The sequence below is a fragment of the Pinus tabuliformis genome, chromosome 9, assembly GCF_031772625.1.
Source record: "Pinus tabuliformis cultivar Carrire ecotype Pingquan chromosome 9, CPIR1, whole genome shotgun sequence".
NCBI classification, from domain to species: domain Eukaryota; kingdom Viridiplantae; phylum Streptophyta; class Pinopsida; order Pinales; family Pinaceae; genus Pinus; species Pinus tabuliformis.
Genome location: NC_142307.1, coordinates 1,738,685,169 through 1,738,709,322, shown reverse-complemented (window position 1 = coordinate 1,738,709,322; position 24,154 = coordinate 1,738,685,169). Strand labels below are relative to the sequence as shown.

The window sequence follows — 24,154 nt, the reverse complement described above, 5'->3', positions numbered from 1 at the left end:
CACTGAATGAGCTAACTCCTTGGGAAGCATACATTTCCGCTTTATTTTTAACTTTATCATTAAATGCTTGGGCATAGAAAGCCGTGTTGAAATGTTCTACTTCTTTACACCCACTAAAATGGTCTTCTCATGCTTACTCTTGGACAAATATCCAGTCCAATTATATTCGAGGCATTCAATAGACTCCGAATATAATGCATGCCCGACATCAGATATTTGTATTTCTGTCCATGCAAAATCATCTTAATGATGTGGACTCAGCCACAATTTCCACGTACTTATCCTTTGATTTGGATAGCTTCCTGTCCCTCCCCTTGATCTCCTGATCATTGTCTTTAATGGAAAATCGCATAATAGAGGCTGATTTATCCATTCCCAAATAGAGGATATTATCCCCCAGTTCTCCTTTGTCTAGTACACCAATAACCATGTGAATTCAGTCCATTAGTTCAAACAACATAAAACTCTCTTCATTTTATCTTGCAAAATCGAGATTCAACCCTCAATGCCATACTCAGCAATGAGGCTGGGCAAGATTTGGATGTCTAGTTGAAGAATGGGCAAAGTCAAGACATCATAAATCCCAGCATTCCTTAGCCAGTCTTCTGCAATTTCACCATTTCTGATAATTGTTCATAGCTGATAGAAAACCTACCATAACCATCGCATATTGAGTTTATGCCCTCAGGGTTCTGCCAACTCCAATTCCTCACAGTCATCGTTTATCAAGTTTTCTTCAGAGCAATTCACAAACATGCATTTACTACATTGAAGGGACTGTGACCATATGACTCCCAAGCTCACCAAGTTTGATATCGACTTACAAGTCAAACTTGCTGCCAGTTCAACTGAGAGGTTGACTCTAGAGCGAGTATTCACAAACATGTTCACAGTTCTGCAAGTTTCACCCTCAATGAGTATTCATCAACTATTTCACAGCTCTGCAAGTTTGACATGCCAGCCCAAAGAAAATCTCAGGCTGATGCACTATGCAATTTAAGCTTGCCATTCAGTATTATAACATCAAGGTCAGTTGTATCATTCAACACATTCATTATAATTTATTATCGATTACATTTTGCGATGTTACCAGACTCAGCTCAGGGAAAAACATGACAAGATATAAGACTCGAGAGTTTAACTTGGCTCAGGAAAACAAGAAAAATACAAAAATATTAAAAAAAAAAATACATATTTTTCATTTTTTGTGATAAAAAAAATCATTTATATCAAATTGGTATATGCCCATACACTATATAAATATTATATATATTTCCAAAACATCTTGTGTACAAAATTTCTTTTCATAAAATGAGTTGAGTCGAAAAACAATTTGAAATGCAACTGAGCACTAGTAAGATCTAGTATCTGCCATCTACTCTGTGACTAACAACAAAATGGCTGTAGCACTGGAAGGGTACCTTCTGGGCATGAAAACAAGCTGTAACATTAAACTATTTGAAGCCCTAGTTGCTCTATGCACAGTGAAAGAAGAAATCCAAGCAAACGGTCTCTATTGTGAAGTCCTAGCTGAGTTCATAGATGCCCTAATCACATGTGTTCTTGCATCCTCTCAGTATGATGTTGTCGCATTCACTCTAGGGGAGAAATGCAGCCAGAAAAAACACAGGAAGATGAGTTTGCCAGAGGCTTTCCACGGACTTATACACAGCCCATCAAATCAAACTCAGCCTGACCGTGTTTGCCTCATGTCAACATGAGTTTGACTCACAAAAGTTTCAGTTATGTTCTGTTAAGGCCAGGATGAGTCATACTCGGAGACTGAAGAACCTGGTAATGCTAATATTTAATCCTTGTAGATTTTTCTATTTTCTCCTACTTAAATTGGATATTGTTATAGTTATCAGATAGGACTGTTTGCAGCATTGCTATCAGAGCCTTGTCTCACAAGATGATGAGTTTGCCAGAGGCTTTCTGGGCATTTATAGACAGCCCAGCAAATGAAACACAGCCTGATCAAGTTTGCCTCATGTCAATGGAGCTTAATTTGGGTACGTGGGAGTCTAACTTGGTCAGCCCAAGTTTGACTCACAAAAGTTTCAGTTATGATGTTTAGGGCCAAGATGAGTCATATTTGGAGACTGGCAGCCCTGATAATGCTAATATTTTATCCTTGTAGATTTCTCTATTTTATCCTATTTATATTGGATATTGTTATAATTATCAAATAGGATTGTTTGTAATATTTGGTATCAGAGCAAATTTGAAACAGACTTTGGCCACACTTTCTGTAATTCGCTTTCCTAGGAGTTGTTTACCATCCTTCCACTATGTATCGGCACTATATAGAGCATGAGACTCTAAGTTGCACGAAGCGTCGAAACGTTTCAGAGTTTCCGAAACACGTATGACTATGCTTAGAAATGTCACTTCCCAAAAATGGAAACGTCAGCCGAAATGTCATTCATGTATATGTGTATGTGTGTGTGTGTAAAGAAATTTATAAATAAGTGAATAACACATTATCTTGCAAGAAAAAAGGGAATAAGACCCATAGATGACAATTTAGAAGGAAAACCAAGTCTACATTAACTCTCATAGCTGATTACATGATGGTCAAGTTTTGGCCGAATTTCAGCGTTTTGGGTACAAGTACGGCCCGAAACGCTGGGTTCCTAGAAGTTTCATGCAACATAGATGAGAATATAATTTCCCCCTGGCTCCTTATGCATTTGCATCTTTGCGTGGATTGAGATTTCTTGTGACTCGTGAGTCAATTTCAAGTGTGTTCACATCGACTTAGAACTGAGGAAGGAAACTACATTGCTGGAGGAGAGGGAATCTGTGTAGTTTACTCAAATGAATCAGTAGAGCATATATTAATAGATTAGAAATTCGAGACATTAAATTTTGAAGGTCTATCCTCCTTAACCAGTGACCTTGCTTAACAATGCATTGGACTGTATTAAGTGTATCCACAAGTTCTAAATTACTCACAAGTTGATCGTGACTAACTCCTTTAGATCCATCATCGCTAGGTTCTGCAAAGTACATATCGAAACTTGATCTTCTTTTGCGATACTAATAAACATTAATTGGATTTTCTATATCTTTACTCTTCTCCTTTTACATTGTTGACGCTTATGTTTTAACTTTGGTTATATTGCTTTCTTGAGTCATGCATCTAGCAATCCCAAGGTTAAAGCAGCATACTTGCAAAACTGTCTATTTGTGCAAATGACATTTATTTTGGTCATTCGTAGAGATTAATACAATTTCAATTTCAATTTCGATTTCAACGAGCTTGAATCAAGATTTCACCATAAACTTAGAAGCACAGGCCTTTCATATAGTGCTTCTAAGCCTTACAAATAATACGTTGAATAGAATCAGCTGCTATTGATTCTTGCAAAAAAAATGTATTTAAATTTTAGAAGGAAGGAAGCATATGACGCACCTTTACTGAAAAGGAGAACTTGTTACTGTCCCGGCTAAGAATTTTAAAAAGCTCCCCAATAGCCCTTGGGGTAAGACCTGGATTTTGATCTGAACCATAAACGGTGAATGTTTTGCCTGATCCAGTTTGCCCATATGCAAATATACAAACGTTATATCCATCAACTGCTGACTGTACCAGATACTGCCAAAATGTCAAAGTCATTAGAATTATTCAAAACAACATTTTCAGTGTGTATAGTTCATCATAAAATTACAAGCTGGTAGCCAAAACTATGAACCATGCAGAACTGTTCCCACATGTAAGAGAAATAAATATAAGCTTTCTTGATCACCAACTTCAGAGACCAGTAAACTAGGCTCACTTACCCTTGTATCCTCAAAGACTTCGTCTTGGGTAGCATTACCATCAAAAACATGATCAAACTGATGTTGCTTTGGCTTATCATCCTTCCATGGGTGCTCCACTGTAAATTCATCTGGTGCAATAATAACACTTCTCTGTTTCTCAAATGTCTCTCTCTCACTAAGTGGCCGCCAGCGACAATAAACTCTGATCTTACCTTTCATATCTGAGATAAATTACAATATCATAATGCAGCAGCAGACATTATAAGGCACCATGTGAATACAATTCCTTATCCTTGATGGAATAAGAAACAGAAGTTCAAATTCAGACAGAAATGGAAGTATAGTTTCACACAAAGTGTGCCTAACAACAAAATGTCACAATTGAATGTCTTTTCTTGCCAAAAAAAATATTACAATTAAAATAGAAGACGTATAAGCAAACCTTCCATCATGTTGAAGTATCGCTTTCTAAGGACTTGCTCTTCCTTATAAAGAACTTCCATCTCAGCTAATTGTCCAGCTTGTTTCTTCAAAAGTGAAGCAGTTTGTGCATTCTTCCTATCAATGTCCTATAAAAACAAAGAGATTATTGACCATGCACATATCAATAAATATAACTCAGTTAAAACAAATTGATATTCACTAAATGGACACCCAAAATTGCAGGAAACAATTAAATCAACTGTATTAAGTTTGAAGATTTAATAAACTTCATAAAAAGAATAAAATAAGGTCTTTGACATCTAATCCTCCAGATGATCACACTAGAATAGGAATCTTCACCCCAAAGATTTTGATTAAATCAAGAAGTTTAATTTTTACATGAGCACATATACACCAAGAATAAAATTTGCAATAAACAACGAACTTCTTTTTGGAGAAAAAACATCTTATATTGAACATAAAATATGCAAGAACTAACTTTATGTAATACCTCTTTCATTTCTCGTAACTCTTCCAGTTCCTTTAAGCTCCCTTGAACGACATCCAATTCAGAAGTCCTCATTGATAATGTAGACTCTACAATACTCAACTCTTGAGTCCTCTCGGTAAGCTTTTTCTCCAATTCAGCTACTCGTAATCTAAGCGCATCACGTTCTTGTTCAAACTTCCTTTCCAAAGTCTGTGTCTGCAGATATCATTTCAGCACTTTCAGCCACATAGAATATTTCTTCACTTTTACATAAAAGTGTAATGTTTCTAAGAGAACTCTCATTGGATGTGGTAGTTACATTCTTCTAATCAAATACAGAATTGCATAAGCTTAATCATTTTGTATTTATTCATTTAATGGTGTTTCATCTCACAAGAGGCTATTTGGTTTCCAGCTCCCCTATGTTACTTTTTACGTATTAAATTCATATCACATTAAGAAAAATGTACTGAAGATATTGTTCTCTCGTATGCAGTATTTATTCATTTAATGGTGTTTCATCTCACAAGAGGCTATTTGGTTTCCAGCTCCCCTATGTTACTTTTTACGTATTAAATTCATATCACATTAAGAAAAATGTACTGAAGATATTGTTCTCTCGTATGCAGCCACGTATTTTTGTCCATGTTTATGGGTGTAAATCTAATATGGTATTAGAGCCCCTTGTGAGAAAGAGACAAGTAGAAAGCAGGTGCAAGCCTAGGGACTGCACTGATCAGTGACAGACCGAATGACTCCTCACAAACAATTTGGACAGGAGGACAGGCTGACCTTGAGATTAGGACTTGCCTGAATTTTAAGGCAGTGCAGACAGCTAAAATGTTAAGGTCTGTAACAGGCTCAAACAAATCCTTGAAAAAGACATATACAGAGACCTATGGCACAACTCCTAAGACGCAGACACAGGTCGCTGGTTCTTATTTTGAGGTTGTACAGATGCTTTATGGATGCCAAACAAACATATATTTCAATGTAAATTCCAGCTGCACAAAATTCAAGGCAGCAGCATTTATCTTCCGTGACATTTTTATCACCTAGGGCACAGAATTCAAGAAAAAAAAAGAGCATAGAAAATGAGGGGGGTTCTACACTATTTTTTAGAGTCAGAATTTGGGACAGATTCCAAACAGGGAACTTGTAGGAGAGTGAATTACAGTATTCTGAAGTTATTAAATTTCAGTAATTTCGTTTCAGCAGATTTCAGTGGAAGTACTGATTTTGAAGAAATAACAAAATCTCTGAAACAGTAATTTGGCTTGGGGAGTGTGGAGGATAAAATTCTGTGTTGCGGGATACTATGCAGTATGTTGGGCACCGCTCTTCAAAGTATGTCTGAGTCTTTCACCCCTTCTTACCCTAAGGATGATAACCCCAAGATAGTTCTCCATCAAAGATTCATATACTGGGTTACTGAGATTTCCTCGCAACTGGTGTCTTTTCCTTCTTCCAGGATCCCTTTCTATGGCATATGGGTCTCTTGTTTTACCACTCGCTCCCTCACAACCCCTCATATTATTATTCCCATTGTCAAGTCCATTGCAAAAATAATCATGGAAGCATGCATTCCTGTATTGATCGATTGACATGTTGGTTGCATTGGGTCTATGATTATGCCTAGCCCTTGACATTGTATCATATGCATAGTAGAGTAGGATGCATTGCATGATGATTTTTGCATTAGAAATAACATCATATGATTTTTCTCATGGTAGATAGATGCAAAATTTGCATATCATTATTTTTCTGTTGATTTTATGGCCTAACATATTAGCATGTGTGATCATGAGACACCATGAAAGCATGTTGCCCCATGTTTCTTTCCATTTATTATATGTGCAGGTGACAAGTCTACAGTAACCAAGATATTGCTGGAGTTCTCGTGACCTCCCATTCGAGTAGCTCCGCCCACTTCTTTGAGAGATCACGTCTCATTTGGGATCAGATGTTACCCACCACTTTGTGGGTGATATCCCTAGGAGAAATTTTTTCTCCAAGATGGTCCTCAACTGGCAGCCACCAGCTAGCTCATTGTGCCATCTTCTCCGCCACCTAAGCCAGCCAAGTGGTCCCTCACCCATTTGCCTTAATCGTATGTTTGAAGGTGGGACTCCCAAATGTAAAGGTATGCCTTGTCATTTTGAAATTGAGTATTGTAGTTTGCTTGTCATGGACACTTCTCGGCATGGATTACTCAAGGAATTCAGCAGAAAGAATGGGCTAGGTCTGTGCTTCTATCCACTAGACCCCTTTTAGGAATTAACCTTGGATTCTAGTCCCGTGGGATCTCTTTTATTGACCATTTAGTTCTAGGGCTGGTATTTCATGGGAAACCCTGATTTTGGTTGTGTGGTCTCGCTCCCTTATCCACTTATATTACCCTCTTTCCATCCATTATTGTCCCATTCATCATTTTTCCCACATGGGTCCACATCCCTCCATTGGGTCCACATAGGGTTAGCTCGCCCCTTGCCTTTGCCCACACCTTGGGTCATGGCCTGGAATGAAGCCCAAAGGTTGATGCAACTAAAAAGAAAGTTAAAAGCATATATGGCCACATTTAACAAGAAAAGTACTACAAAATGCAAAAGATGTCGGGACAGAAACATTTACCACGTAGCCAAAAGCCAATACATGAGCTCTATGTTGATTTTTGTAGCATCGGGTGTGTTCTAGCCACGAAACTTTGTGGAGAGGATAGAATACATGTATTGGCCAAAACCCAAAAATCGTTTATGGAAATTCCACGTAGAAACGACTTAATTAAAATGATTCATCTTTTTTAATGGGACCTACGTCCAAACTTGGGAAAATTGATTAATTAAAGGGTATTAATTAAGTCATCGTGAGAATCTTCTAGAAGAAGACATGGATCGAGTTCTAATTAATCCTAGCCATCGATTATATTTTAATCTCGGTCGTTGATGTCTCAACGAGAGATTATAAGAAGAAATTCGATGGGGGTTGGAGAACACACTTGAGACACCAAGGAAATCGATTTTGCTAGGAAATCGATATTCGAAGTCGCAGTTGTGTGTTGCCGGAGGTGATTCAATAAGATCGAAGCAGTGAGAGAGGGGCAGGGATAGTAAGGTCGGGAAGAAGATTTTCCAGTCTGGTGAGTGCATAGCAGCAAGACAGAGAGGCAACACAAAGCAAAGAGGCAGCGCAGTGCTTCAAAGGGGGAGTCGTATTTCGCTGGGGAGAAGCAGTAATTCGGTTCCAAAAGCCAGAGTGGGAGCCCGGAGGCTGAGAGAATCCATTTCCCAGACAACAATTGATCAGTTAGAGAGAGAGACGTTGGTCTCAGTTGTGTGATGCAGAACTGCGTAGGCTAACGCAGGGACTATGCGGAGGCAGCAAAGAGCAACTCATCTTGAGCCAAGGTCAATGTCGGATCACAGATGGAAGTGAATTTTTTCTCACTAGATCTTTTGTCAATCTTTTCTCTATATGGAAAGCTAGATTTGAGCTTCCATAGATTTGTACTTGGATTTACTACTGCATAATAAATAAAACCCTCAGCCATTGCGCTGGTTTTCTCTAGTTGGGTTTTTTCGGGGACATTGGTCCAAAAATAACAGTGTTATTTATGTGTGTGTGATTCTATTCTTCCAGCATTATTTTTCTTCCACAATATTTATTTTGTGAAGGCTGCAGTGTATTAGTTCGATATTTGTCGTAAAACACAGTAAATAATTTATTCAATTTATTTAACAAATACAAGAAACTTAATCAGTTGTTGCAATAGGATTCGGGGTTTCCAAATTTGCACATGGTATTCGATCTTCAGAGTAGAAGTTGTGTGTTACCAAAGGTGATTCAGTAAGATCGAAGCAGTGAGAGAGGGGCAGGGATAGTAAGGCCGAGAGGAAGATTTTCCAGTCCGGTAAGTGCATAGCAGAGAGACAGAGAGTTCCACAGAGAGGCAGCGCAAGGAAAAGAGGAAGCGCAATGCTTCAGAGGGGACGCCGTATTTTGTTGGGGGAGAAGCAGTGATTCAATGCCAGAAGTCAGAGTGCGAGCTTGGAGGCTAGGAGAATCCATTTCCTAGACAGCAGTTGATCAGTTGCAGAGAGAGAGACGTTGGTCTGAGTTGTGTGACGCAAAACTGTGTAGGCTGACGCAGGGATTGCACAGAGGCAGCAGAGCGCAGCTCATCTTGAGCCGAGGTCAGTGTCGAATCGCCGGTGGAAGTGATATTTTTCTCACTAGATCTTCTATCAGTCATTTCTCTATATGGAAAGCTAGATTTGAGCTTCCATAGATTTGTACTCAAATTTACTACTACATAATAAATAAAACCCTCAACTATTGCAGTGCTTCAGAGGGGAAGTTGTATTTTGCAAGGGGGAAATAGTGATCCAGTGCTAGAAGCCGGAGTGGGAGCCCAAAGGCCAGGAGAATACATTTCCCAGACAGTCGTTGATCAGTTAACGAGAGATACGTCAATCCGAGTTGTGTGACGCGGAACTGCGTAGGCTGATGCAGGGACTATGCAGAGGCAACAGAGAGCTGCTCACCATGAGCCAAGGTCAGTGTCAGATCACCAGTGGAAGTGAGATTTTTCTCACTAGATCTTTTGTCAGTAATTTATCTATATGGAAAGTTACATTTGAGCTTCTCAGATTTACTACTGCATAATAAATAAAACCCTCAGCTACTGCACTGGTCTTTCCAAGTTGGGTTTTTCCAGAGACATTGGTCCAAAAATAACAGTGTTATTCATGTGTGTATGATTCTATTCTTCTAGCGTTATTTTTCTTCTGCGGTATTTATTTTGTGAAGGCTGTAGTGTATTATTTTCGATGTTTTCCATAGAACACAGTAAATAATTTGTTCAATTTCTTTAACAAATAGAAGAAACTTAATCAATTGTTGCAGTAGGATTCAGGGTTTCCAAATATTCACACTCTACCCCATCATCATGGTCATCACCCTAGTTCCTACAAGTTTTATTAGGCTTCTTCATTATATAGGAACCCATGATTGTCCCAACCCCTAATGGGCGATGAACCGCCTCACCTTAAAAAGGAGGTTCCACTGCTATATCTCACACATCATGCTCTAACCCCTTGAGCCCTGAGTAGTCAATCAAAGAAAATCATAAAACAAGACAAAAGGCATAAAATAAGGGTGAAAAAATCAAGGTCGGGGCACCTCATGTACCATGATTGCTCCCTCATATACATTATAAACCCAAGTGTGGGCTTCCCTCTTATCAGCAACCCTTGTACCCCAGCGTGTGACCCAGGGTTGCCCCTTCTCATTCCCTAGTTCATTCACCTATCTACCACATTGCCACCACCTTTAGAAGGATGTGCCTTGACCATATTATCCCCTTTAGAAGTAGAAAGGAACTTGTTTAACCCCATTTGGAGTTTAGGTGACATTGGCACATCCCAAAGGTCATTATGGAAGGGCAAGCCATTATGAAGTCCCCACCTGTGGTCCATGGTTAGGTAAGCTCATTTACTCGATTTCTCTAATGACTAATTGTATTGGAAGGCTAGGGGACGCATTGGATCTTATGCAGGATTACAAATGGTTTCCATTTGGGTTTGGTCTCCCTATATAGGGTCCTAATCCTCCACAGGGTTATATTGGCACATGTAGGGTGAGCGTTGAGAGCCATGGGCACCCACGGTAGCAGATTTCACTCCATGTATCCTCACAGCCATTCAAATATTGCTCGTGGTTCACTTATTGGACGAGGAGGATGCCCCTAATCCATCATGCCCAACTGGCCCCAGATCTACACCATACACTTGGCAGATGATCCAGGACTTGCACGATGATGTGGCATCACCTACACCATCATCCTAACCCTTGCAGGCAATCTACAGGCATCTTCGATTTTTTTGGAGACCCATGAGGACATTTGCGTGTCCCTGCATGTCATTTGGAGCACCACAAGTTATTACAAGGGGCCAACCCCTTGCCCACTACTTTTTAGGGTCCTATTCTTCGTTGTGGCACCCATGTACCTCATTAGGCCTCTTAGAGGGCCCTACGACATGCATAGATTATTATTTGGCCTCTTGAGAGGCTTACCTATTCATTTATGAGCTAGCTTGGTGGGCTTGTCACCAAAAGTTGTATTATTAGCACATTATTTTATTTTTGGGGTTTATGTAGGTCAAGGAAGCTAATTCAAACTCCTAAGTTGTGTATAAATAGGAGTGAGATGAGTTCATTTCTCATCATCACTTTGGTTTGGATCTTTTATCTCTCTTGAGATTTTCTCACTTTTCTAGGGATGAATTGGAGATTTATGGATGAGTTTTGATGTATGGATATTGGTCTATATTCTCTTCAAGCTTCCTATTGTCAATTGTGAATGGTTGGATATACTCTATTACATGTAAGTACGTGCTTTTGATGTTATTCTTGTTTACTTTTGTCATATATGTTGCTCTGGGATTTTCGTTGTTCTAGGGCATAATTACGGCATGCATTTACTGGTTAATATCGTAGAATTTCCCTACTATAGCATTTCCTTCAATGTGTGGCCCACATAATAGAAGTGAAATCTCCTAGGGGTAAAATTTGACCTTGACAAGCCATTTCTCTTGCACATTGAAGTATAAAAGCTGCAAGGTTGCTTCTTGACCTAGAAGGCGAACGAAGTGATCTTGAGGCCTCCTTGATTGGGAACCAAGAAATCCTACTCTTACTCAACATAGACTTCATTTTCCCAAAGATTAAAGCATTGATCTACCAAGGGTGGTCACTAAAGTCCACATTTTCTCACATTCTTCCGGGACTAGCCACATTGGGGTGACTAGGGCATCAATTTCCCAACAAGCTAACCATCAAAAAAATTCGATCTCTTAGGGTCTCCTGCATTAGCCTTTCCTCTTGCCCTCCTCCAAAATTTTGAAGCCATTCCAACAGCGGAGTTGGAAGAAAAGTCAAGCCCTAGCTTCGAGATCAAAACTTTCCCTGCTATCCCCAAGGCTAGTACCTTATAGGGTCAAGACAGCATCTTCAAGTGAAATTCTTCTCTTGATCCTTTCCCCACCTCTCGTTGCTTCATACCTTCCTCATATCCTAAAACGGGTCCACTTGGCCCCGTGTGGTCCCATTCCTTCAAAAGACTATTCTTCAAAAACCATCTGGGATACCAATTCTAACAATGATTTTAGGGATTGGGGAACTCCTTCACAAGCCTATTCCCATAAACCTAGCCCTCAAAATCCTCTCTTCCTTTCCCTAGAAACACATAATACCTTCCTTAGAAAGCAAGCAAGCTCTATCCTTCAAACTTTTTGGGAAAGGGTTGGGTTAATTATATCCATTGACTTATCATTCATTAGTGACTCCATACATATCGGGTCTCCTCCCATCGATGAAAATTCGTAAATAGAAGGGAGCCTTAGCTAAGTTGACAGTGAGCTAAGTCTCCATTTGTTGCCCTTAGCAGGGCATTTTCCCTTTAGGGTTCCCCTTAGGTCCCCTGCTAGTTTGAGCAGTAACCGTCCTATTACAGAGTATTGGGGCTATGCAAACATTTTCACTCTACAAAAGACAAAACTTTCAGTTCTTCAAGTAAATCAATTCTTAACTTTTCCAACTACCTACGACTTCAAAGGGACGAAACATGAGTAGGGTTGTCAAATACTAAGTCTAACAACAACGAAGAGGTAGATTTCATATCTATTTGATGTCTTGAATCATGGCCAATTTCACCCACAACATTTTGGATCATAAAATTTTAACACTTGAAAGCAGAGGATGCTAGCAAGTTTTGACAAAACAATATTGCGAAAGGAATTGTGAAGTGTGCAAAATGAGGAGGCTCACACTGAGTATGATGAGAGAAATCAGGAGGTTGTGGTGTTGATCAATTTCTCGGTGCCTGTTGAGATGCTACCTAAAGTTCACAAGGCATTTGAGACATACAGAGTTTGTGGGTGCCCTAAATCGCAAGAGACATCAGATAAAGAAGGTAGGGCATTATACTTAAAGAATATGTTATTTCAATAAAGAAGTAAGAGAGACAGTCAGTGGGGGTTAGCTTGTTATTCTCCCCAGCTGGGTTCAATTCCTGCATGTGACATGTTGAGCTCATAATGAGTATTTCTTGTAATGGCTTCAAATCTTGTTGTATGAACAGTTCCTCGAGGACAAGAACATGTATATTCCTCATATGGAATTTAAGATATTTCTTATGGAAAGGGAAAATAATATTTACGGGTGTGATTATCTTCATAATCATTTGTTGATAATCAAACACATAAGAGAAGACTATGGAATTAAAAGACAGGGAGGTGTGCAAATTAAGATGAAAGGTAAAAGGATGCTCTTCCTAAATGTCTTCTTCATTCAAAGATTAGAACTAGCCTAGATCCATCTTAACCCCAAATCTATCAAGCGTCGAGATGGATCAAATCTCTCGAGATGTAAACCTCTTTTTTGAGAGCAAAACTTGAGGAAAGGTTTGCACCTCGAGAGATATGATCCCTCTCGACGCTTGATAGATCCGAGGTTAAGATGGATCTAAGTTGGTTATATAATACTATGTAATATCTATATTTGTATCTATGTGCCTCTCTCTTATTCCCTCTCTCTCTCTTCCCCTTCTCTCTCATCTCTCCCTCACTCACTCTCCTTCTCTCTCCACCTTTCTCCCTCTATGTCTTTCTTCTTCCCTCCCTCTCTCTCCCCCCCTCCAACTCCATCTCTATCTCTCTCCTTCTCTCTCTTGAGTACTCTCTCTCTTCCTCTCTCTCTCTCCCTCTCCCACTTCCCTTTGTCTCTCCCCCCCCCAATCTCTCTCTCTCTCTCTCTCTCTCTCTCTCTCTCTCTCCAACTCTGTCACTATCTCCCTCCTTCTCCTCTTTCACCCCTCCATCTTTGTGTCTCCCTCTCTCTTCTCCATCTCTCCTTATCTCTCTCCCCTACTCTTTTCTCTCTTCTATCCTCTCCATCTCTCCTTGGTCACTCCCTCTCTCTCTCCACCTCTATCTCTTTATGTCTTTCATCTTTCCTCCTCCTCTCTCCCCCTCCAACTCCATCTCTCTCTTCCCCCCTCTCTCCCTTTCTCCTTCTCTCTCTCTTCCTTCCTCTCTCTCCCTCTCTCCTCCTCTCTCTTTCTTTCTCTGACCCCCCCCAAATCACGCTCTCTCTTCGCCCTCCAACTCAGCTCCCCCCTCTCTCTCTTAAATTTGATCCCATTGTATTATGTTTAAGAAAGTATCTAAATTTAATAAAAAAAAACAGTGATGAAAAAACTTAAAAGTAATGAAAAAACTTAAAAGAATCATCCATTATCTTTCCTCTATTATTCGTATTCACTTTGCTTGCTCTCATCACTTGGATCCTTAGATAAGATGGATCTATGTTATTTCTTACTAATATTATTTATATTATATAAATTTCACATCTTTATATATAAAAGTATTCTTTATTAAGACATTGATTTAATTTCTATGGGAATATTTTTAGTAGTCATGAGGATAGAGGGTTTAGATATATCTCAAAAGTAATTATAACTTTTTACCTCTTAGATTTAATTAAAAAATGTTATAAAATTAAATTAAAATAAAATATTTATAAAATATTTTGATTGTGAAATAAGTTATGGTTTTTGGGCATGTAGTATTGATAAGCCATGGTATTGTAACAAAGTCTATTTACAAGTTAATAATATCCATAGTAAAGTTGGGTAAATATCCATGGTTAAGAATCTTGTTTATTGCTATAAAATAATATTTTGATTGTGAAATAAGTTATGATTTTTGGGCATGTGGTATTGATAAGCCATGGTATTGGCCCATGATATTGTAACAAAGCCTATTTACAAGTTCATAATATCAATGGCAAAGTGGTGATGAATATCCATGGTTAAGAATCTTGTCATATTGTTATAAAATATTTTGATTGTGAAATAAGTTATGTTTTTTGGGCATGTGGTATTGATAAGCCATGGTATTGTAACAAAGCCTATTCACAAGTTAATAATATCCATGGTAAAGTGGGGATGAATATCCATGGTTAAGAATCTTGTCATATTGTTATAAAATATTTTGATTGTGAAATAAGTTATGTTTTTTGGGCATGTGGTATTGATAAGCCATGGTATTGGCACATGGTATTGTAACAAAGCCTATTTACAAGTTAATAATATCCACGATAAAGTGGGGTGAATATCCATGGTTAAGAATCTTGTCATATTGTTATAAAATATTTTGATTGTGAAATAAGTTATGGTTTTTGGGCATGTGGTATTGATAAGCCATGGTATTGGCCAATGGTATTGTAACAAAGCCTATTCACAAGTTAATAACAAAACCAAAATATAACAAAATGAATTTTAGAGTTTAGGCTTCTGTGATCCATATTAAGTTAGAGAAAGATTTCGGCATAAATCACATGAAAAGTCATTTGTCGACGCGTTTCGAACCAACCAGTGTGGTTCATCGTCAGGACAAGATGAAGAAAACAGATCTAGCTTAGCATGCTATATAGACCGAGCAGAGCCTCCAACGGCTAGTTTGACCCAACCGCTAATATTGACCAAAGGACCAGGATCAAAATAAAGAAAACCAATAAATAATCAAAAATTAAAGGTCAAATCACTAATAAAAGAAAATTAGTTGCAATTGACTATTTCTAAGAAAGAATTAAGGGAGAATAACTAAGTAAACTATTAAAATAACAAATTAAATAAATAAATAGATATAAAAACCTGAACTAAAATAGTAAAATAAAACAAATACACAAACACAAAAATAAAAATAAATAAAATAAAAGAGAAATTAAACAAAAATAGACCACTGTATAGATAAAATAAAACGCAAAACAAAAATAAAAATCAAGCGATAATAAATTAATTAAATTAGTTAATTAATAATATTAAAAATTAATAATAAAAATAACCAACTAAATAAACGAAAAATACTAATAAAACAACCAAAAAATGAAATAAAATAATAATAAATATATAAGAATGAATAACTAAAAGGGAATAAAATAAAATAATAAGCTTAAAAAATAATAAATTAATTGAATTAATTAATTAATAAAAGCTAAAAATAGTAATAATAATAAAATAACTAACTAAATAAAAGTAAAATAATAACAAAACACGAAGTATTAGAAAAATTAAAAATGAAAAGTATTCAGGACTCTTTTCTTCTATTTTCCCTTTTATTCTTATTTAGTTATTTTATTTGTTATTATTAATTTTGTTATTTTTTGATTTTATTTATTTATCTATTTATTTTATTCGTTTATTTATTTATTTTTATTATTATTAGTACTGTTTAGGTTATGTTTTAATCCCCTTTTAATTATTCAATTCTATTTATTCATTATTATTTTATTTCATTTTTAATTTTTCTAATACTTCGTGTTTTGTTATTATTTTACTTTTATTTAGTTAGTTATTTTATTATTATTACTATTTTTAGCTTTTATTAATTAATTAATTCAATTAATTTATTATTTTTTAAGCTTATTATTTTATTTTATTCCCTTTTAATTATTCATTCTTATATATTTATTATTATTTTATTTCATTTTTTCGTTGTTTTATTAGTATTTTTCGTTTATTTAGTTGGTTATTTTTATTATTTTTATTATTAATTTTTAATATTATTAATTAATTAATTTAATTAATTTATTATCGCTTGATTTTTATTTTTGTTTTGCGTTTTATTTTATCTATACAGTGGTCTATTTTTGTTTGATTTCTCTTTTATTTTATTTATTTTTATTTTTATGTTTGTGTATTTGTTTTATTTTTACTATTTTAGTTCGGGTTTTTATATATATTTATTTATTTAATTTGTTATTTTAATAGTTTACTTAGTTATTCTCCCTTAATTCTTTCTTAGAAACAGTCAATTGCAACTAATTTTCTTTTATTAGTGATTTGATCTTTAATTTTTTATTATTTATTGGTTTTCTTTATTTTGATCCTGGTCCTTTGGTCAATATTAGCGGTTGGGTCAAACTAGCCGTTGGCGGCTCTGCTCGGTCTATATAGCATGCTAAGCTAGATCTGTTTTCTTCATCTTGTCCTGACGATGAACCACACTAGTTGGTTCGAAACGCGTCGACAAATGACTTTTCATGTGATTTACGCCGAAATCTTTCTCTAACTTAAAATGAATTTTATTATTTTTATTACTTTAACTTTTTAATATTAATTGAGCCAATGTCTAAATGTTTACACTCATCACCAATATTGGGGTTTATATTGATTTTAACTTTTTGTTTATTACATTTAACTTTTTATTATTTTTTGAGCCAACATTTAAATGTTTACATTTAAAATTGTTCACATTCATTTCACCTACACATCTACCCTATACTAGGTTGTAGAGAGCCTCTTGATGCAATAAATCTTATTTCAATCATTTGTATTATGAAGCACCATCCACACTTAAATGTTGCTTTCAGGAATAATAAATGTTCAATTGTTGACAAACTTAGCAAAAATATGATTGTTATGGGTATGGGAGACTAGAGTTTATCAGAAACCCTATAATGACATATCGAAAGATGTCCATAATAAAGGACAATGCTTTGTGGTTGATGTGCACAAATATTACTATAGAAAATGCTTGAAACAGTGTTGCACGAAGCGCCCTCCCCCCCCCGGTTCCAAGCCCCGAAGCGCGTCCCGTACGGAAGCGCCTAGGAAGCTTGGCCGGAAGCGCGCACTTCCGGATTTTTTAGCCGCTTCCTGGAAATTTGGAAGCGTTGGCGCTTCCGAAGCGCCGAAGCGCGCTTCGTACGGCGCTTCCCAGGCGCTTCTATACGCTTCTAGAAAAGCTTCAGAAAAAGCATTTAGAAAATCGTTTTTTTTTTCAATTTTTTTTTAAATTTTAGGTGAGTTTGCTTGTTGGGGGTGGGTCCACCTTGGGTTAGGGTGACAAATGAAAGCAAAAAAAAATATAAATATAGCAGATGCTCCCTCATGGTAATGTTAAATTCTTAAAGTAAAAGTGACATTCTCCTTTATTTTTCATTTTCATCCTTTTACTTAAATTTTTAACATTACCATGAAATGACTCAGAATGTTTGAGAGTGGTTCCAGCCTCATTGGACTTCATATGCAGAAAATAGAATTTCATATCCTATTCAAAATTCAGCAGACTTAACAGTTTTCAGGTATTCAGGATCAATGGGATTGTGGCATTTCATTAGATTATATCAAGTATGAAGGTATGCGATTAGCATTTAATCAAGAGCACCAAGCCCTATATGTACCCTGGTGTTGGTGGTGTTAATTGTTGAACTCCTTTGTCACGCGGCACGCCCTTAGCAAAAAATTACCTTTCAATCAAGTCAAAATCATCGATCAAACATGTTAAGCTTTTTCTACCATATTTTAAGTCTTGAATTAGGTAGTTTGATCAAAATTGGGCAATGTTGACTAATATCCCTAGACAATCGAGGTAGAGGCAAAGGCTAGACAAGAGGAGAAGAATCTAGATTCTAGATCATTAATGTACAAGGGATGTTATATCTATCTTGATTTATGCAAAAATATGCATGTTTTCATGTCTTCTACAATTAATTTGGTATTTGGGATGTTTGTTTTGAGTATAAATGCAAAAAAATATAAAAATATATATATATAGCAGACGCTTCCGCGGACACTTCGCTTCCTAGATTTTTGGAAAATGACGCTTCGGCGTCCCCGCTTCCAAAAAACGCTTCCGCTTCGCTCCCGCTTCGTGCAACATTGGCTTGAAATATTATTGGAGAAAATCCTTGAAGTTCCTATTATGTGGGAATTAATTCCTAAATCCTAGCAAATCCCAAGGAAAAACCTTCTACCAATTTGCACGCAAGCTTCTCCTTAGCACACTCTTCCTCTCACAAGGTCCTTCACACAAACTCGTGCTCATGAATTATGTTATAATGATGTGCCTTCATCCTCCTTATAAGCAATTGGAATTGGCTAAATCTGGCAAGTTTTATTTTTGGACGTCGAACTTGTGATTGATGAGTTAACCAAGTCTAACTGACTCATGTAATTCATCCAGTCTCAGTTTAGAACTTGAGACTCTTCACTTGTCTTTTTCCCAATTCTAACTCGCCTTAGGAGACAACAAACTAAGCCTCCCACTCATGTGCATAAGCCAAACCGCTTCATGAACTCGTCCAAATTTATAGGGACTCGTGCATGCTAAAGAAGAACTCATTGTCTTTCTTGACTAAGGCACAAGTCAAGAAGACCTTCAGTTTCAACTTCTCAACACTCCCTCTTCGTGAGGAAGGGATTTTGTACAATTTCCAACTTATCTTTGAAATGAACAAAGTTGCTTCTTGCCAATGCCTTGTTCAAGATATTTGTTGTCTAATCCTCTATCGGAATGTATGGTAGATTCAATATTCCTCTCTACACAAAATCTCTGAGATGATGATACATGATCTCGATATGCTTTGAGCGATCATGAAACATTAGGTTCTCAAAGAGCTTGATGCAACTTTGATTATCATATTGTATCACAGTGGGCTCTCCATCCTCTATCTAAAAACTCCCATAAGTAACTTCCTCATCCATGTAGCCTTGCATGCTGCCAAACTGGAAGCCATGTACTTGGCCTCCGTTGAACTAAGTGCAACTGATCTTTGCTTCCTGTTGTATCAAAAAACAGTTGTTGACCCAATGTTGAAGAGACCACCCGAAGTACTCTTCCTGTATGTGGAGCTCCCAGCCCAATCTGCTTTTGTGAAGCCCTCAAGCCTCACTCCATCAACCTGTTTGTACCACAATCCATAATCCAGTGTGCCTCTAAGATATCTCAACACATGCTTTGCAGTGACCCAATGAACTCTAATAGGTTCCATCATGAACTGACTCAGTTGGTTGACTGCAAAACAAATATCAGGTCGTGTTGACCAAATACATCAACGACCCGATGAGTTGCTTGTATATTGTAGCATCCACTCGCTCTGTTCTACTAGCATCCACCTTCCTCCAGTTTGTGACCAGAGGCGTGGCCATGGGCCTGCAATCATGCATATGAAATCTTCGGAGAATCTATGTAGTGTACTTCCCTTGTCCCACGAAGATCTCACCAACATCCTGCCAAACCTCCAAGTGAAGAAAATAGTGCATAAGCCCCATATCCTTCATCTCAAACTCCCTTGCAAGGTCCTCCTTGCAATCCTAGATCAACCAATCTGCTCCAATCAATATAAGGTCGTCAACATAGAGCACTAAAATGAGCAGAAGCCCTCTAACCATGATGTAGTACAAGTTGGCATCCGCCTCACTCTTAGTGAAGCCCAATCCTTGAAGATAGCTATCAATATGAGTGTACCATGCTCTTGGGGCCTGCTTGAGCCCATAAAGAGCTCTCTTCAGCCTACACACATGTGTGTCTCTACTGAACTATTCAAACCCCTCTGCCTGCTCCATATAAATCTCCTCCTCAACCACTCTGTTGAGTAATGTTGTCTTCACATCCATCTGGTGGATCTTCCACCCCATCTGTGCTGCAAGTGCCAAAATAGCCCTAAAGGATGAATACCGTGCTACTAGGGCAAAGGTCTCATCATAGTTTATGCCCTCAATCTATGAGAAGCCCTTGGCCACAAACCTGGCCTTGTACTTTTCCAGACTTCCATCTGCTCCATGCTTCCCCTTGTATACCCATCTCGATCCTATTACTGATTTTCCCTCAAGTCATGGCACAATCTCCCAAATATCGTTCTTCACAATGAAGGAATATTCCTTCACCATGGCATCCTACCAAACCAATTGAGAAGTTTCCGCCTTGTAAAAAGAAGGCTCAGTGTCCACCAACTCTGTCATTAGTGCCATATAACTTGTGTACCTTTGTGGCTGCTTACTCTGCCTAAACATGGTGCTAGGAGCTTCAACATGCTCCTAGGCCTCCTAAATAAGCCTGTCAACCCACTTGGCTCTCTTCCTCCCTTTGATAAGAGTCTCCATCTGAGTAGCTACTTGCTCTCCTCCTGATCTCTTCTCCTCATCATCCTCTTCAACATTGTTGAGCGTCCCTCTTAGCGTCCATCATCTGAGTAGCTACTTGCTCTCCTCCTGATCTCTTCTCCTCATCATCCTGCATGAGACTCCTCCTTAGGAGCGAGCAGCTCCTCCATCTGAGGTATTGTTGTATGCTCTCTCTCTCCCTCGTAGCTTTTCCTCCTCGAACATCACATCTCGCCTCAAAACTATCTTATTGAGTCCTGGTAGATACACCTTGTATGTCTGAGTTGTCTTACTATATCCCACGAAAATACCCTTCTCCACTGTGGGCTCGAGCATCCTCCTACTATCTTTGGACACATGGCAAAAAAACTATTGTACCAAAGATCCAGAAGTGTGAAACATCAAGCTTCTTGCCTGTGAATGCCTCCTCTGGTGTAACTCGTCCAAGAACCCTGTGCGGACTCCTGTTATGCAAAAATACTGCAATGTTGCATACCTCTGCCCACAAGACCATAGGTAATCCCTGATCATGCAACATGGCCTTGGCTACTCCAACAATGTTGCGGTTCTTCCCCTTAGCCACCCTATTCTGTTGAGGGTTATGGGGTGTAATCAGCTCCCTCCTAATGCCCTCTTTCTCACACAACTCATTGAAGGCATTAGAGACATTCTCCCCCACTGTCACTTCTCATTGACTTGATCTTCTTCCCTGTCTAGTTTTCTACCAAGCACTTGGTTAAAACCTCATCTTTCTTCTTCATAACGAATATCTAAGTTTTACGATAATAATCATCAATGAAAGTAACATAACACGTGTCTCGTAAGGGACAGAGAAGGGAAGGGTCCACACACATTTTAATCCAGTAACTTCAAAATACCTCTAGTTTTGTTGTCTCAACCCTGAAAAGAAGTCACGGTATACTTGCCAAGCATGCACCCCTTGCACACTCCATTCTTGTCAAAGTTGCATGCTGGTAATCTTGTCGATATCTGTTGAAGAATATTAAGTGCCCCATGATGCAAGTGACCCATGCACCTATGCCAAAGTTCTCTAGTATCTCTACACCACTCACAACTTGCCTTGTTGCTCAAGGCTGCACAAGTCTCAACCTACAACTTGTACAAGTTCCTCATCCTCACACTTATCTACTTCACAAATCCAAAAGTTAAGTGCTTTGTCAGTTTTTGTAGCATCAGATGTGTTCTAGCCAAGAAATTTGGTGGAAAAGCTAGAATACACGATATCTCCAAAACCCAGAAATCGTTTCTGGAAATTCCACATAGAAGTGTCTCAATTGGATTATTAGTCATTTTTTAAATATTTTCTAAGTTTAAACTTAAAGAATATGGTTAATTAAACAGTGTTCATTGAGATAATGTGAGAATCATCTAGAAACTTAGATGGATCGATCCAGAAATTATCTGAGCCATCAATTCAGATTTAATCTCGGTCGTTGGAGTCCCAACAGGAAGATATAAAAAGGGATCGATGTAGTGATGGAGAATACACCAGTGCGGATACTCAGTTGCCTAGGCAATTCAATTTTCTTAGTAGCAGAGATTCAGCAACGAAGATAGAGCCAGAGGGTGAGTCGCAAGTGGTAAAAGAGGTTAGTGGCATTCCACAAGGATATATTCCAGTCCCGGAAAGAGGTAGTGATAGGAAGGCAGAAATCCCCGGAGGCTCTCCACAAGCACTACGCAGAGGGTGATGCAAAAGGTTCAGTGTGTGGCTTGGGAGGCAATTTCAGTGGCAGAAATTAGAAGTGGGGTGAGAAAATTCTCACAATAATTTTGCCAGTATTTTCCTAAAATTAGAATGCCAGTAGAGCATCAAAATTATTGTACTCAGAATTGTTGTTGAAGAATAATAATAAAACCGTCATTTGCTGCACCGGTTTTCCCACATTGGGATTTTTCCAGAGACAATTGTCCAAACATAACTGTCAAAATTCTTATGTGCGCGCTAGAATTTCTTAATTTCTAGTATTTTATTTTCCGCAGTATTTTTATGGTGAAAATTGCAGTTGTGATTTAATTCATTGTCTATCATAGCAAATAAACTGCATAATTTAATTTACAATTACGAGAATAATTTCCAGTGGTTGCAATAGTTGAAATTTTCACAAGGTACCAGAGCCAGTTTAGAAAATCGGTAGCTCAGATCAAAGAAGCAGAAATTTCGTTGTTCAGAGGGAGCTAAAATGTCCCCGTCCCCATAGGAAGCTTATGATGAAGTCCGCTAGCCTAGAGTGGTTCCCGTAGGCTAAAGCAGGGAAATAATTAATAAGGGGACTTAAATTTGCCTAAGAAGACTTTATTAAAGAATGGAAAAGGATGATATTTCCTAGGCAAGTGGGAATGTCACTTTAACTTTATCAAGTGAAGTATCATAAAGTGACTTTATAAAAGTGAATTTAATAAAAAATAAAGGGAGAAAAAGAGAAGGTGAAGATGAAAAGAAACGCTGAAACTCATTAAAGAAGGGAATGAGCATTGTGTGAGTTTCAAGAGAGAGCTCTTGGAGAGAGTCGAAAGGGGACGCTGAGGGATTTGGAGACTTCGGTGTTGCGACGAGACACCCTAGTTTGGACCTAAGAGTGAAATCATTCAGATTTCATCGTTGAGCTGCAATGGAGGAAAAAAAAAATGAGGAATTCGTGTGTTATCAATTGATTTTTAAAGAAATTATTGCATATTCTCTATATCACTGTAGGTTGAGGAGTCATTAAAGTCTGAGGGAACAAGCTCCATCTGAGCCCTGGAAATCGAACTTCAGAAACAAACACAGGCTGAATCTAAATCTGGAGAGCACTATTCTCATCGTGGTCATTGAACTGTGAAAGGAAATGGTTTGATTTTCCTCTTGGAAAGAGCAGCTCGAGCACCTGGCCACAACTATGGGTTATTCCAACTGCTGAACGGGTTTTGTGTTATCTGTGGACTGCGTGTGAGAGAATGAGTTGAACGTACATCTGTGGGGCCTATCTTCTATTGTTCCCAGGCCGTATACTTTTTGCTGGACGTGGGGCCTACTCTTGTGCGTGGAAGCTAGATAACCAAACTTGGTGCAGCCCGTGAGTATCAATTGGAACGTGGGTCAAATGCACCACCCCTGCTGGACGTAGCTGTGATTACCCTTCTGCATGGAGTTTATTCTGACATTGTGGGGGCCACGAAACACTGTATTGTTGACTGATATAAGCCAGAGGACCAGCGCTGTACAGTTTGCTAAGTATTTGGACATGTAAGGAGGTCTATCACTGTTGTTTCAGCGTGCTGGAGACTCATTCCAATGCCTATGACCTGAGCAAGTGTTGGAGCAGCATTCTGGGTCTGAAAGTCCTTGCTGGAATTTACTCTCATTGCTTATCTTCATTGCCAGGTTTAATTTCTCAAGTCTGCCCTCTGTATATTCAAACTGTTGAATGAAAAAAATGCCTTTCCTGTAGCTACTATTGTCTATTCCCAGTTGCATTGTATTTCTGAATATATAATTAAATTTACAAATTTATTTGGAGACAAGAAAA

General features: G+C 38.0%; 1 protein-coding gene across 1 annotated transcript in view; it reads right to left on the bottom strand.

The window, feature by feature from the left end:
* The window catches only part of LOC149155655 (kinesin-like protein KIN-14I), a 102,118-nt gene that overhangs the window by 37,461 nt on the left and 40,503 nt on the right, over positions 1 to 24,154 (bottom strand). The window contains exons 16-19 of the mRNA XM_089445864.1: positions 4,703 to 4,897; positions 4,211 to 4,337; positions 3,787 to 3,989; positions 3,419 to 3,601 (exon numbers count right to left, since the gene is read on the bottom strand). Of these exons, the coding sequence (XP_089301990.1) occupies positions 3,419 to 3,601; positions 3,787 to 3,989; positions 4,211 to 4,337; positions 4,703 to 4,897 (708 nt within the window). The remainder of the gene's footprint in view (positions 1 to 3,418; positions 3,602 to 3,786; positions 3,990 to 4,210; positions 4,338 to 4,702; positions 4,898 to 24,154) is intronic.